Consider the following 17,041-nt stretch of genomic DNA (forward strand, 5'->3'; position numbering starts at 1 on the left):
CTACAGAAACAAGACAAATAGATTAAAGTGGTAGTATTTACTTCCTCTCCTCACCAGTACCTTCTACCCAGCCCAAAGACAGTACTGTTTGTTATTCTAAACAGGTCTCAAGTCTTAGCCTTGTCTAATACCTTTTCACGATAGCCATTTTCCTTTAAACTACTACCAAATGTGTTGTGATAAGAATACTGTTAAAAGCACAATTCGGACTTACCTGAGTGACTGGATGATGTTTTTCAACAATGATTGAACTCATGGGTGGAGCAACTCCCATCACTGCTAAACTACCATAAATTCTGTCTTTTTGTCCCATATCAGCTCTGCCCATGATTCGAGCAGTGATTGTTCTTCCTGCTTTCTGTTGAGCAGATGTTATTACTTTTGCCACGGGCTACAAATAAATTAAGTATTAGCTGGTAAAAAATTCTAAACATAATATTTACAGTACTTGTGTCTGCTTAGTTTTATCAGCCATGTGCCTAAACGGAACATGGGACGCTGCAGGTAAACCAGTTATGTTATATGGGACTGAATTTGCTCTACCTAGTTGCAACCTGTTTTGTTATATCTTTTTCCACTCTTAAGTATGAGACAGCATTTCGAGCAAATGACTTCTATGCTGAGGGGACTAAGGCTAATTTTACAAAAATGAAGCAGCATGGATAGCTTAGCTTTGCTTACTGGCTGCATACTTTAGTGACAGCTACAGGCACTTCCATCACCCTTGGAAAGTCTTTCTAGCAGTGACATAGCAGATACAAAAAAAGCTTCCATGCAGTAAAATGCTGCATCTTTCTCTGACAGCTGGTAGCAAACTGTATCATATGGGAGAAAGAAAGGAGAGCAATGCAGAAGACAGTGAAGAAAAGTAGAAAGGACAGTTTAGCAACAAATACGGAAGGGGGAATGAGAGAGACATTTCAAACAGCAGGATGCTAAAGCAAAGCATATTCTTTCCATAACAGAATGGTATCATGTGAAACACCAGTTACTCCTGTTGTGCTATATGTTAAGTGTATGTGCACTCTTCTGTTCTTCATTTTGCCACATTTCCCCCTGTCCCCTCCAAAAAGAATTTAAAATTGCTTCTAACATAAATGGGTTTCTGTAACGTTAATAAGCATTTGCAAGCTAGTGTCTTCACTCGGCTACGTAACATCTATGGCAGTTTCCTCAACTACATACTTGTGTTGCTCTGAAAAATGTGGAAATAACGATACCCAAACTGATATTTGTTATAATTATGCCTTAAAAAATAAAAAAGTTAATCTTAACATGTTACCAGTTTTTGAGTTGATGCCACACCAGATCCTGCAGCTGTGCTAGTGACGATTACTGGAGAATCAGAATCTAGCCTGGTCTGAGAAGTGCTTGCATGACCCAGGTGGGTAGAAAACTGAATGAAACCAGAGTTTACAGAGAATGAGTATAACTTTCTAGAAAACACAGTTTTACTCTTCAGATAGTCAGTTTTTTCACTATTCCAATTACACTTCTAAATTTAACTTCTTTGCAGATATTTTATCTCTAATTTTTCTGTTTTCTGGCTAATTTAAAAATACTCATCTAAAAATTGTAGAAAGAGGGTGAATAACATTTGGTACTATTAGAATGAAAAATCAGGAGAGGGCATGCAGATCTTCTCTGTTCTAACCTGTACTCTAGCATGAAATTGTTTTACAGTGGCAACGTCTTCCAGGCAGGTCCACAATGTCCAAGCTACTGGATAATGATCTGGCTAAGCTGACATGACAGGACAATAAGCTGAGTTCCCTCTGTGTCTATATATGTTACACTTTTAAAAAAGAAGCTTCAACTCAAGCCAGCTTGTCTTCTTTTCAGATTATATTAAGCTCAATTTTTTTTTGAAAAAAACCCCTCTCATTAACAGCTTCTTTTCCAGAAAGAATCTTAGAGAGCAACTTCTGCTTATTATAGTGACCTTACCTTATTAGTTTAACACATTTTCACTAAAATAAAAAACAGAGCTTAATGGAAGTACAGCAAGTCACAGCAGCTATGCCCCAGTCACTACATTTACACCATGCAGTCTGAGCATAACCATAGCTTTCTTTCTACTCTTAGACTGTCTTCAAATTCCTTCAATTCATGAGCTATAGCATTTGTTTTTAAAAACCTCCAACCAAGGAAGTTCATTGTTGTCAGCAGCAAATGCAGTTCTGTTCCAGCTGCACACTTACCATGTCTTCCAGCTGAAGAGTAGTTGCTGGTGGAGGTGGTGGTGAGGGTGGATTATATTGTGAAGGAGGTAGCCTTCCTGCAACAGTGGTACCATTATCATTTCTCCTACTTCCTATATCTATTATTAGAAACATAAAGTAATGGGATCAGCACATAATCTAGCAAACCCTAAGGGGAAAAGAAAGAGATAAATGACAGTAAAAATTGACTATTATTTTGAGATTTCTGTATAATATAATTAAAAGGACCAGCCTGTTCTTTATAGGTATGTGTATATATACATATTTGTACAAACATTCCTGTATTTGACGCTTCTTTTCAGATGCTTCAAAATAATATTTTCCAAGGGGCTTGTTTCTGGGTTATGCCTCAACACCTCTGTGGCACTTGTCACATACTTGTAGGGCAAAGAACTGAGGTTCTCTGTACTGCTTGCCAATACTAAATCCAGTGTGCCAAAGCTGCTCTTATGCTAAGGGCCAAAATCCAGTTCAGGTAGAGAGCAGCAAAACACAGAAAGGCCATCCTGGATTTCTGTGAGTCCATAAGATCTTTAAGGGGGCTCACTGTCAGTAAAATAAAATGTTATTTTAACTTTCCTGAGAATGTACTGCAATTTCAAGGAGCCATAGATCACACTCAGCAGCACCTCATGTCCAGGTACAATGGCTGGACACTGGCCACATCCTGGCCGGAGGGATGGGACGATCTGTGGGTGCCCTATAGCCCTCATCTCTCCCCACCAGCTGGGTAAGCCTGAGCTTGTGGAAAATCCATCCAGGATTCTTTTGTTTTGAATTGCAGGCATCCTGAGGAGGTCAGATCTGCAAACCTAAGTGCAATCTTTTTCAAGCAGTTTCAGCCTTTTCCTTTAGAATACAAACATCCTTAAAGGAAGCAGAGAGAGGTATTCTTATTTACTCTCCTATTTCTGAAGCAGATGATGCTAGCAGCAGATCCAGGACAAGGGAACTTCACTCATTCCAGGGACAAGAGTGACACCATCTGGTAGTTGTGGGGTTTTTTTGTGTGTTTTGTTTGTTTTTGTTTTGTTGTTTGGTTGGTTTTTTTCTCTTGAAGCGAGCAGGAAAAATACAAGGAAGGCAGTTCAAATCAGTGCAATACTGAAAGATTTCAAGTGTGAAAGTATGCTGGAATATGCATTTTATACATATCTATGTATGTACACACATTAAACTTAAGCATAGACAGGACCAGCGCATAGTTACAGACCTATCAAATCTGATCTGTTACTTAAAAAAGCAATGATACTTTTTTAAAAGTAAAAAGTAATGAATTCTTGTGGCTTCAGTGTTCTTTAAATACAAAAAAAGGTTAAAAATAATCTTAATAATTAAAAAAAAAAAATCATCTCAGTAAATGAGCCAGAGATATTTTAGACCATCAACATTGACTTCAAATGTTATGGACCCATTAAAGTTGTGATACTTGCACACTATCAATAACCTACATTATAATATATATTATATGTATGTTATTTGCATATTGTATGTATATTAAATGTACATTATAATAACTTAGTAATAATAAATCTGTAAAGGGATCAAATTCTGCTTTTATTTCCAATGACAGTAGGTGGCACTGCAATGTTCATATAAACATAAAATCACTGACTGACTCTGGCACGTGGAAGTTTTAATGTCCACAGATTACAAGACTAGAACAAATCACAATAATCATCTAATCTGATGTTTGAAGTCCCCTGATGTCCAGATTACTGTTCTGTTACACCTGAGGAAGAATGCAAATAAATGGCTGTACAACCATATTAAATAACTATGTAGCTAACTTCATTAAAAGCACCATCTGGCTGTAGCAAGAAAGAGATAGTGTGCCTGGGCAGGGGAGAAGGTGGTACTCGAGGCAGTAGAAGACGATGACAGGTATAGGACCAAGGACAACAGAGACTGTGAGATGTTATGAAGCTTGATGAGGACCACACTCATCACCAGAAATTAAGCATGATGCTGGACACCCAGAAAGTTGGGTACAGGCATGCCAGCGTTGTCCAGCACAGCAAAATCTCTAGATACTGTGCCTCTGTAGTGTACCAGTTCCTGCTTCATAGTAAAAATCAAGCACAATGTTTGGTCCATGAACCCCAGGGATTGGTCATGGCAGCTCTAGAGCTCAGTTATCTTCATTTCCTTCTTACTTACCCTCTTTACAGGTTTACAGAAACAATACTTTCCTATTTCACACCACTTGGTTAGCCATCATTATTAGGGAGACTCTTTGTCTGTTGCATGTTTTTGGAAAACAATAAACAAACAAACAAACAGAAAGAAGATAAAGCTTCAAGAGAGTAGTTCTGAATTTATAGCACAATGAAAAATAAAGTAGTTGGGCAATACCCTGTAACTTTATTTCCAAACTCACTATCTTCAAGAAATCATTCATTCCTGACCCTCCCCAAATACTGATCCTATGTTTTTACAAGCAGATAGCTACTGCACTTAGCCAAAGTCATATTCTAGTTTCCTAAGCAACTGCACAAATTCTGCATATGTTTAACAGGCTCAGACAGCTGCTCAGGTAAGTATCCTCTTACAACTTCATCAGGTTTTTATTTCCTCTTTATAGCTGCATTTTTTGAGAGGAATTTCTCTGAAGTACTTCAGAAAGTTCTGGTATAAGATTGTTAAGTTTAGCATCTGAAGTTAGTTGTCTAAGGCCATTGGCAACTGCTGTCAGTACAGCTGGTTGTTAAGCCACACGTACAGCTGTGACACTCCTGCTGGCACAGCTATCTTCTCTTTAATGTAGACTGCTGCACCAGCATGATTATGTTCCTGCTGCTATAGATTGTCTCACTCTGAGGGGGTGATTTCATTACATCAGTAAGGGTGTGCAGCTCTTTCCTGTGTAGCTGCACAAGTTTTATAAGTATGCTGCTGATATAATTAGACTGGTGTTTCCTGTTCTGGCACACAACTCTAACTAAATACAGAACCTAGGAGACTTACTTGCCCTCTTCACATTAAAAGGCAAGATTAAGAAAAGAGAGAGCTGTCTGGGAAAAGTAGATTCATTGCACACTGAGATTCCAGAGAACAGAGGAGAGTTTTCCGGGATTTCCCCCTCACCCCCTGCATAACCTGGGTGCTGACAGAATTCTGGGTAATCTTCCACAGTATTTTAAGAAGTCTGCCATCCTTTGCTTCTTGTTCTGCCTTCAGTTGCAGGTTACCGCCCTCCCAGCAAGGTGGGATGAAAAGAAAATGTTCCACCTTTCAACTTACAGCAGTACAAAGTTTAGCATCAGAATATTTCTCAACATATTCAACAGGACTTTTTAAAGAAATAAGAGTTTGACAAACGCTGTATTTCCACAAGACCTCATATTAAATTACAAAGGTTAAAGGGAGAATCCTTTAGAACAAAGAAAAAAAAACAAACAAACCCCCCCCCCCCGCCCCCAGCCCTGCTCCTACCAGATTACAGCTGCTTTTCATACTGACCAGGATCTGTCCTACTGTCCTTGCCCTGAAACATGGTCATTGCTTCCAGATTCAATGCACATACACCACGCATAAAAGCTTTCTTCATGGTGTCTTCATACTGTTCTCTTTCACCATGCAGTCGCAGAATCTCAGCTTTTGTCTGTTCCAAAGTAGCAGTTAGCTATGAAACAGAATAAGGAAACAGTTGTCTTGTACTTCTGAATGCAAACTATGAACGTATTCCTTGATTAGCTTTCAAGTCACTTACTATGTTTACAAAGATACACATTTTCACTTCAAAATCTCTGGTTCACCAGAGATTCACCAGCTTGTTCACCAGAACAAGCTACTTGTTCTTTCTTTGTACTACAGCACATTATTTGTACTACAGCATACCAAGAACAAGGGTTCATTTGAAGGGACTGTCAGACCCTACCTAACCAGCTAAGCAGAAATTTATCTTGCAAGTTTTTGTTTTTTAGAAGTTAGGCATCTGGCACAAGCTAGATTTCTGCAGGAACATGGATTCACTCAACAGAAGAATAAGTGTTCCCAGAAAACTATTTAAGCATAGGGTGAATTGTCATCAGCAATCACTCTTTTCTAGCTACTGGAAAAAAACTAAGAATGCTGAGAAAAGACAGATTAAGTTACTTTTATAACTCAGTACTTACTGGTTTTGTGCTGGTAAACCATATTTGGTAAGCCTGTTCTTAAAATTCTAGGTTTAATTTCTTAAAAAAACCCAAAGCTTTAAAAATATGTTTTTAAAAACTTTATCTACTTACTGTGCACCAATGCACATACTGATAACTTAACTTCACCTTAATCTAATTTCAGGAAGAGTCCCATTTACTTCACCTGTATGCGCAGATCAGCAAGATTTTACATCAGATGCAGGGGAAAAAAAAATATCACATCTAGAAACCACAGTTGAGATCCGAGATCTCCTCAGATCTTCTTGTGTACTTTGGAACTCTGTTCTGCTTGAAAGTCCTCATGTTTTTGAAGCTTGCTGAGAAAGAGATACTTTGGAGGGATGGGGGGTGGGGGAATGAAGGAGAAAAAGAATGGAAAAAAGAAACCCTATTTTACCTCTGCAATTTTGGCTTCATAATCATTGGTGAGCTGAACACAGACATCTTCTGCCCTTAACTGACAGGCTTTTGCCACTTTCTCTTTCCATTTTTCTTCACTAAGAGAGCGCCATGCTGCCCATACTTTCTTCATCAAAGCTGTCTGGAATTGTCTGTCTGCTATTCTATTTGCATATTCCTTAGGAAATAAATAAAACCACATAATATGCAAGTTCAGGTTTCCTAAAAATTTAAGTACTCAAGAGGGTGTGGATGATTGTTTTACAACTTATTACACAGACCACAGTAGAAACACTAAACTGAGTTACACATGCCGCAATGAAATGGTACACAAACACAGCATCAGCAGTTCAATATTTCTTCCTGCGCGCGTGTCACAGAGTGTTACCATCCCCAGTACAAGATACCATATTTGTGAACTCTTAAGTTACACAAAACAGTCGTTTTAGCTTAATGACACTTAAACAACAGCCTCACATATATGGTGTAACCATGCACGTGTGAAGCCATTTAGTGGATATGTGGCACATTTTGATTCACTGCAGGAGCCACCTAAAACCACAGTAACAAAGACTGCAGATGATTAGTATAAAACACCTGCCTTTTAAGTAAATTTAGACTTCAGGATACTTTAAAAAGTCCTTTAAGACAATTCTATTATTCTACTCTATTTCAAAATAGTCACCAGACAATGTATTTCAGCATTAAATTATTTTTTCAGGTATTAATTAGAAAAAATAAGAAGATCTGAATAAAAAAACAGACTCCAAATTATTAGTAAATTCTAAGATGGGAGGGAAGGAAAGAAAAGGCTATCCATCTCTGCAAATCATAGTGTTCAAAGAACTTTAGTCTATCCAGGAATCTGTACCAATGAACAAAGGTCCCAAACACAGCTTCTCCTTTTTAACAGCATGGAATGGGAGAGGTTTGTAGTCTTGCAATGGGCTCCTCCTTTTCTGTCATATTTCACTTAGTAGACTGTTTACTGCTAGATGCCTGATGCAGCGCCCACATGTTGTGTGCGACCAGGTCTTAGCTACAACTTTTGGCAATGTGAGAAAAGAGGGCAGCTGATATTTTAATTGTGAAAAAGTGGCTTCCCCCAAAAACGTGATACTGTATCACATCACTGTTCAAACATAATGTGTTTGAAATTTAGGCAGAGATTCCCTCAGCACCTACTTCAAAATGTAGATCCTGTAATTTATGGGGATTTGCTGTGAGTTGATCACAGTAATTGGAGCAATATAAGACAAGTATGGGTTTAATTTCCCCCCCCCATCCCAGAGAGTATTCCGACAGCAGCATTCTTTTTAGAACTGATGTTTTCAAACTGTTATTTGACATTGTCAAACACATCAAAATAGAAACACTGTCATTTCTTCAAACTGTAACAGGAACTGCAACAACTCTGACCCTTTTGAGTTCAAAGGTTCCATTTTCATCACATTTTTATTTTGCCCACATACCTCTTGTTTGGCTTTAACGTGCTGAATCCGCCACAGTGTAAACTTTCTCATCAACTCTATTCTCTCCTTTTGCCTCTCTAATGCTTGGGTCAAGTTAGTAATCACCTGCAGAAATATTAACACTATTTCAATAGCTATGTTCTTTGTAAGGTCAAATGCAATGTACTTTATGCATCAGTTATTTTTCACTTAAAGCATTTGCTTTTAACAGATGCTTTCTACTGAATCTTCCCCTTACTCTAATCAAGCAGGAAAAAACAATCAGAGTTCAAATCAGAACTAAAATTTCTCTGGCTTCAACACTGAAACACTTTCGCTGTATAGTTTTAGGAAAGGTTCAACTGAATTCTTATTTCATGCTACATCTGCAAGCTTCTGTGCTACTTCCTTATAATTAAATGTTACTGTAGCATAAAGTCAGAAGAATCACTTATTTCAAAGATAATTTTGATAAGTCAGGAGCATTTATATTAAAAGTTTTAGTGCATTATTAATTAACTGAAGTGTAAAGAAACAATTTAGCTGCAGAAAGGTTATCCAATTGTCTGAACAGAATAAACAAGCTAAGGAGTTGCTAAGATCTAGAAAAATCTGATTATGAATTGTTATTCTCTTTAAAAGTTCCCATGAAAGATATCATATAGGCCTATAGCTATCAAAACATTTCAGAGGCAAGATGATCTACTGGACAGAGAATGCAGCTAGAGACTTTTACCACCAATCTCTAAACACATTTTAATTAGTATACAGAAACAGCTGAGGTCTCCCGATTAAAAATTAGGCCAGGCATGATGCAAATTGGGTACACCAAATCACTGAGTATTTCCCTATATTTTTGCCTAACTTCTTAAGCCAGATTCTGCCATCAGTGACATCTGAGCAACTCCAATGGGCAATAGTGACCAATCTTGGGACTCTTGGGGAGTAGCGTAAAGTTATGTTAACTACTGCATAGAGATTGTGAAAAACAATATTCTATGATACTATATGCTAACACATCTTAATATGTTATATTGCCTATGTTACATGCAATAATTATTGAACATACACCAATGAAATGAATGATACTTGAAGTAAAATTTACCCTTAAATCAAATTCAACCAGCAAATATTACAAAAATCCTATTTTGTTTCAGTACAGAATTCCATACAAACAGTTTCAGTCAATCTTCAGAATGTTTAACAAAATATTACTAGGCAAAAGCTTGGTTTCTTGAAAGTGTTCAAAATATCAAAGTCAGAAACAAATAAAGGTTAATTTGATACATTTAAAGTAATTTAAAGCTGATCCATCTCTAGAATTTTAAGTCCTTCATAATACTGTATGTTAATAAATCTAGCATAAGCTACTTTTCTCTGCTTAAATATGACTAATTTTAACTTTTCACAGTTTCAGAATAACTAAAGAGTCTCAGCTATATAAGTAACAATGGATTCATCTAAAATTAGAAGTAAATTTGCATAAACTATCAAGAAAAATAAAAAGCAAACGAAATGAATTAATGAATAAATTAACTACTTTTGATGAAAAGGTGTCATATATGAACATAAAACATCAGCTTTTGATGCTGCATACCTGTTGATACACACTAGAAGTCTTAGCCTAAATCCGTGTTTGTTAAGTAGTACATTTTTGCCACTAAAAAGCATTTGTGAGATTTACAATGGGAAAACAAGAATCTACAGTATTCATAATATTTGTGAGGCTGAGGGACTTTGGGTCATGCCCATGTCAGAATACAGCAGTTTTGCTAAATCTGGTGTGATACGTGGAAGCACTGCCACCTACCGTTAAAGTGGTGGCAATAATACTTTTCTATTGAAAACAATTTTTTTTTAGAAACAGAACTATAAAATTGGTTGAAGAAATTATTTCTTTGGTAACAGAAGAAAATACTGCTTTCAGAGTATCATTGAGAATTATGGCACATTAAGTGTCAGTGACATATAATGATATCCAAAAGAATTAGATACATTTGAATGGTATACACTGCAATAACTATGGCTCTGCACCTATGTACTAGTTAAATGGTATTATACTAATCTTGTTCTTGTAATGTTACAACATTTATATTTGCTTTGTCTGTCAGATTAGACTGTTTTCCAAATGGACACAGAAAGAACATCATCTTCTTCCATATTTTAACTCCTTCCTCCAATGGATGTTCTTAAAAAAAAATTAAATAGGAATTAAAAACCCAAACTCCATTAAGTGTTCTCCAGTACTAGGTTAAAAATTCAGGAGAGCAATAAGAGGATTCGTTATGTGATTGCAGGGCTGCCAAAATTTTAAATCCATTTCCACAATTCTAGTTAATTTTGAAGTTGATAGCAGAGAAGCATAACTCAGAGACCCCAAATGTACAATCCTAAGAATTCGTACAAATGTACAATTCCTAAGAATCCTAAAATAGAAACTCTTTAACATTTCAGAGACTGCTGCCGATTTAAAATTCCACAAGACCAATCAAATAATTGAAAAATTAAAGGCCTTTAAAGTGTAAGAGCTAATAGACTCATCTAAGCCAGTGTGATCTTCACCAAATAAGTAAGGAACAACAATAGCCCCTAGATTTAAGAAGCAAACAATGCCAAATATGTACATACAACACGTTACATTTCCACTGTTCGTATGGACATTATTAGCAACAATGATTCTTTTTCTACCATACAGTCTAAACATATTATTTACTTCTCTATGCTACTTCCTGCAAGAAGAAGAATTTTGTTCCAAGGAGATAGGTCCAAAAATTCAATGTGGATATTTTTAAAAAGAGAGAAACTGTTGAATTATGAAACTGAATTACTACCTCATCTTTCCTGCCAATAGAGATTTCATAAGTATGTAGCAACTCCTTCAGGTTTTCCATCTCATTGCCTAATTGTCTCACATGTGCAGCATGTTTCTCTTTTTCTTGTCTCATTTGAAGCTTGTGATGTTCTATCAAACTAAGCTTCCATCTTTTCAATTCAGTCAGAACATTTGTCTGAAAAGTTAAAGGATGACAGTAGTGCAATCAGTAAAATTATTCCCTCCTCCCTAATCTTTAAAAACACTTAGCAATTAAGGAGACATGAATATTTACAGTCACGCTTTCATTCATTACACAGGCTGTTTATATCTATAAATATTACCAGACATAAGAAACTGTTGAATGGTAATAACTGAACATCCCTTATGAAGAAAGTTATTCCAAAGCTCTTGAAAGAAGATATTCTAGTGCTTATATGCAATACACAACAACAATCAAAAAGAAAACCACCATTTCCCAGTCCAATCACACTGCAACTTTTCCTGCACTCTCACTTATTCTACAACAAACTGACATCTGTATACAACTTTTAAGGATTCCATACAAAATAAATACCTTAAGACTTCCACTCCAGAGATCAAGTATGTTTTCTATTTGAGTTACTTTTTCATCAGATAAAGTTAATTCAGTCACTATGGTTTCATTGATTTCTTTTGGACCGCATGTGGACCCTTGTGAAGAAGTCTCTTCTGAAAGAACAGGGCAAAGTCGTTCCATATTGGCTTCAGAAGGCTCCTTCACAGATATTAAGACTAAAAATGAAACAGAGAATAAGGATTGATACTCTGGAAAGGCTAACTGGTCTGCAGTCTGGATTGAAGTCAGCAGCTAGGCATTTAAAATAATCCCAAGCCCCAAAAGATTTATGCCATCAGAAACCTCTTTTCCCCATGTAAAACAAACTACCCAATTCAAATATATGCTTCCAAGATACAAGTATATTTAAACCAACAGTCCTATTGTATGGTTAGTCAAATCAAAACTACATTACCCTTAAAGAACAGAATCTTTTAACGTCATTTCATTTTAAAGAGGATGATCACATCAAGTACCAAAAAAATAGCGTTGCCAGAAACAAAAAGCATCTCTCTCAGTAAAGACTTCTTGTCAATTAACATCTCAGGTCAAAAATCTAAAAACTTTTGCCATTTTCCTTAATGAGACTGTAAATTCCTGAGGCCAGGGGCCTGCCTTGCTGCATTCACAATGCAACCTGTGGGTATATTTCAATGTTGGTATGTACCTGCATCCATTTTCCTTACAGCTTTGAATTTGCTTATCTAATTAGATTTTAAACTCTTTTGCAAAAGGAAATATCTACTATGAATTTATATAATGCCTGACACAACAAGGCCTCACTTCCAGGTACTGTGCTAACCACCACTGCAGTAAAAATTAATCCACACCCAGAAATGAATGGGCATGTGTTTGAGTTCTAACCGATGCAAAGAAAAAAATGAGCTAAGAATAAAGAAGTTAATATTTAAGTAAACAGAGGAAATTAAATATTGTTTCATATTTAGTTAGTCCTTATAGAAAATTTATTATTCGAGCTGACAGCTGAATAAAAAAATTTGGAAAGAAGAGGGATTAGCAGATTCCTGGTATTAATAACAACTGGGACACCTTCAAAAGAATACTATCCTTCTTTCATAAATGGAGAGAGGAAACCTCTAACATTCTAGTCATCACTTCTGAAAACAAGTATTGTCTCTATAATTGGTTTCATAGTGGATGGGTACTATTTTTTGGTACAAGCATGCAGAGACAAGCTTAACTGTTTGTCACAAAGCAGTATTTTCAGTGGACGCTGGAAATGTATGTTTCTAATTATTCAAGGTTGAGCGTGATGGTTGACACTCTTTTACAGTTATTGTCACTGTTAGGTCTCCTGCCCAAAAGAGGTGAGAAGAACTGTCTGGCTAATACTCCTCCCAATCAAGTAGGTTGAATTGCAACTACTACACTCATGCTCCAAAACAAGAAGAAAATAAGGAAGAACTGTGATGCAGAGGCAGTTACAATGGCTTTTTGGTGCTTCTCCCAAGGTCATACACAACTACACATCATGAAATTAAAATCAGCTTGAGCTAAAGAAGCCCCATCTAACACACCATTTCTCTAAACTAAATTCCCTACACCATTACGTAAGCAGAAGACCATAAACAGATTATTCCCAATCACACCAGTATATTAAGATCAGGCTCTAGCTTTTTGTCATTGTTTCTCCTACAAATGAGAGAAGTATTGGTTAGCTAATGGAAGAATTTGAATATATGTTGCTTGTAAAGATCTCAAAAAAATATGACATGCTAGACAGATGACCCAGTGTACTTGAAAAACATCTGATTTCAGTGATGAAGAATCTGGCTGGCCTTTCATAATGTAAAATATTTGGCAGCATTACTATTGCCAAGTCTTTCCAGTTCTGACCTTCACCACTTGTTCCCATTCCTGCATGTCACTGTGTTCTTCCTTCAGTTGTGACGTTGCTGTAAAATGCATGAATGTTTGTTTTTATTTTTAAACTTTTATTATTTGCTTGGATTCAAAGATAGCCAACTTACACAGCACAGTTTGCAAGTTATTTACAAAGAAAAAACCAGAACAAAATGTAACCAATAAAACCAGGATATTAAAATAGACTGACAACTGCCATAGTCTGAGATCATAGTATTACAAATTTATCACTCCCCTCCCCTTAATCCTCTCTATGTACAGATTATCCTAACTCAGCTTCCATTTTTCTCATTTGCCATAGGATATATCCTTCACTGAATCCACTGAAAGTATCTGTTACATATTTATATCATCACCTGTCCTGGTTTCAGCTGGGATAGAGTTAACTGTCTTCCTAGTAGCTGGTACAGCGCTATGTTTTGAGTTCAGTATGCGAAGAATGAACGGCTGCATGGTGCTTAGTTGCTGGCTGGGGTTAAACCATGACATCATCTTATGTAATTTATCTTGGCCTTCCAGTACTTCCATAGTTTTCTAGTAGTATACCTATTAATTTCATTCTTATTCCTAATGCTCTCCTTCTGTCACCTCTGTGCCTTCCACTGCATTAAAAGATGCCATTCAGTAACAGTGCACTAAGGTACCAAGGTCATTGAACCATTTGGGTATGATAAAGTATAAAAATGTATTTCATTAAATAATCCCCACATGCATTTACTCTAACAAATCTCTAGACCATATTCTTGTTTATAGTAGAGGTAATGAAATTAGCTGTTTTTCCAGATGTCTGTTATCCTAATACTACTGTTTTGGGTTTTTTAATGTGTTCCTCTAGTATCTGACTACTTCTGCTTTTATTAAGCAAATAAGCTCTGACAGACTGTTCTCACACATGATCTGCTATCAGTGGCCCAAGCTGAGGGCAGCAATTTGGTAAAACGTACAGTTTTTTAAAAAAACTTCTCAGAAGTTTAATGGATCAATACTGAACACTGGTAGCCTGAAGAGAAGGAATTTTCCCACTGTTTGGGTATGACACATCATTACACAACTTTGCTACAAATAATTTACTGCTCCGGTCTTAGCCATTTTCAAATTTAATCAACTAAACTGGTAACAAGAACAGGAAATTAAGTTTTAGGCTTCAAAGCTTAAAAGCATTTAGACATTGAATTGAATAGTACAGCATGTTTTATTCCAATTATTTTTCTTATTTTCTTATTTTTCTTTTAGGGAAGATATTATGTAACATTAAATTTACTGCAACAAACAGAGATTATCAGTAATTAGGCTGCTACCATCATAATGGGAACATTCACTTCAGTTTCAAAAACCTGAGCAGAAAGTAAAAGTGCCAGATCAAAGAATACTCCACAAACAGAACTTAATTTCAGAAAGCATCATGTGGCATTGGAAACTGTTGGTCTCCATACCAACATCACATGGGGAAGGAGAAAAACCATTACAACCTTCAGAACCTCTGCAGAAGAGCAAACCTTTAGCTATTAACTCTATACCCAGCACAGATATGCATTTTGTTTTACCAAGTTATAGAACACTACCCTAATAATTTACAATTTTGTTATTTTAACACAGCAACAGCATTAGAGCTGGATAGGGAAAGAATAAATGTCAAAAAGCCTGATTTTTAGTATGAACATGTAGCAATGCCAAAAGAATAGAACTAAACAATAAATGAACTGTCCTTCATAGACAACCTGCTAATCTATCCTATCTGATCAGGATCAGAGGTATAATACTGAACTTGAATTTAACTACTTTCTCACTTTTCATCCAAAGTCTTCTTATTAGTGTCAGTGAAAAAAACAAAAAGGTATTCTGAGGCCATTAACGCTGTGGCAAACAGCACTCAAATATGCAATCACCCTTGCTCAGTACTAGAGGTTATATAGAAGAGTTGGACAGTGTGATGGAAAAGGATTTAACTGCAAGATTCAAGCAAATGACTTGAACTTCACTCACAGACTTAACACGCCACTATTGCAGGTTTTACAGATACAATGGAGGAATGCACTATTGCAATTTTTTTAAGGCAAGAGTAGTACATTACTACAACCACAAGCGATTCACAGACAACCACATTTACAAACTTAAAGCATAAACAATATTCACTTACCCCTCCAGGCAAGGGCTCTCAATCCCAGGGAAGTTACCTTGATCAGCATCCCGATCAAGGGGGGGGAAAGGGTTTCCTTCGCAAGCCAACTGCATAGTTAGAGAAGTGACTCCTCCCCATTTCCAACCTGAATCTTAGAGTTTTTATCTCCAGACTTGTGGAATGGTGTGTATGACTACGTCTGAGTGGATTATGATATATGCCTAAATGGATTATGTATATCTGAGTGGAGTGTCCCCTTATCTTTCCTTCACTGGTCTGTGATTGTTTGAATACACAAGGTTGTCATTTGAAACTGAAGCTGAAACCCTCCAGGTTTTTTGGTTGTTTTTGTTTGTTTGTTTGGTTGGTTTTTTTTTTACCTTGCTTCCCCAGCAACTGAATAGTGGTTGAATTGAGACTCAGGGCATACTATTTGTTACGAGATTTCAAAGCTCAGTTCAGGTTTTCGTTCTTTGAATGGTGCACCCACTACCCTGTTTACTTTAGGGTTTATCAGACAACCCAGGGCTAAGCTCTATACACAGCTCCCCGTGAGTCGTCTCTGCAGAGAGACAGGGCCTCAAGACAACCCAAGGCTGGGTCACTTTTGCAACCCCCCATGAGTCGCCTGTGTGCACTAGACATGGTGAAACTCATTTGTGAACTATGAGCTGGACAATCCACACAGATTTTGGTCAGATCCTTTTTAAAAGTTGAAATAACCTTTTTACAACTAGATTGTTTCAAGCTGTGTCTCAAGGAGACATTAGACACCTCCTTCCTAAACTGACAGGACATAGTGATATTTTGAACAGCAAACCTATGTTTTGATAAACCAGCAAAGCACCAGAAGTTTGTTTATAATGTGTAGTTAATAGAAGCATGATAGGGCTGTGTAAATATTCTTCTTGCGTCAGTCTCAGAGAAGATCCAGAGCATGTTCTTTACTGGTTTTAACAATTTTTTTCATTTTGAAAATAAAAGACAAATTGTTTTTTTGCAAGGTGCTGCCCTTTGCAAAGATAATAAACATCTGAGTGTCTATAACTGAGAGGAATACATGGCTCATTGTAATAAATGATACATAAAACTGCAATGCAAAATTTTGATCACCATCAAGTTTAACAGTGTTTCTTCCCCCTGTCTCATGACAATTAACTGCAGCTTGCAAATTACTACTCTTACTTGGTAATACCAAGCATATTAAAAGATAACTCTATTCAAATATTTCAAGAGAAGCAATCAAGGGAATGGAAATTTGTCCTCTCTCTTCTATTGCACACCTTTAGGCAGCAAAAAGGAACAAAGACTTCATAGGCTATACATTTAGCCCCGGGGGGGGGGGGGGGGGAAATGTAAGAGCATAATCCCTTTCACAGAGTTAAAGGCAAACAGCAGACAGTGCTGGCTAAGA

At 36.7% G+C, this 17,041-nt stretch overlaps 1 protein-coding gene across 3 annotated transcripts in view; it reads right to left on the reverse strand.

Annotated features, from left to right (window-relative positions):
- The window catches only part of POC5 (POC5 centriolar protein), a 31,252-nt gene that overhangs the window by 1,728 nt on the left and 12,483 nt on the right, over positions 1-17,041 (reverse strand). For 2 of the 3 annotated variants that reach the window (XM_049795438.1, XM_049795437.1), the window contains 8 exons: positions 11,604-11,800; positions 11,046-11,222; positions 8,236-8,340; positions 6,762-6,941; positions 5,685-5,847; positions 2,202-2,320; positions 1,283-1,396; positions 215-391 (listed from right to left, as the gene is read on the reverse strand). In XM_049795438.1, the coding sequence (XP_049651395.1) occupies positions 215-391; positions 1,283-1,396; positions 2,202-2,320; positions 5,685-5,847; positions 6,762-6,941; positions 8,236-8,340; positions 11,046-11,222; positions 11,604-11,800 (1,232 nt within the window). The remainder of the gene's footprint in view (positions 1-214; positions 392-1,282; positions 1,397-2,201; positions 2,321-5,684; positions 5,848-6,761; positions 6,942-8,235; positions 8,341-11,045; positions 11,223-11,603; positions 11,801-17,041) is intronic. The other variant, XM_049795439.1, reaches the window with a different exon arrangement.

The sequence above is a fragment of the Accipiter gentilis genome, chromosome Z, assembly GCF_929443795.1.
Source record: "Accipiter gentilis chromosome Z, bAccGen1.1, whole genome shotgun sequence".
NCBI classification, from domain to species: domain Eukaryota; kingdom Metazoa; phylum Chordata; class Aves; order Accipitriformes; family Accipitridae; genus Astur; species Astur gentilis.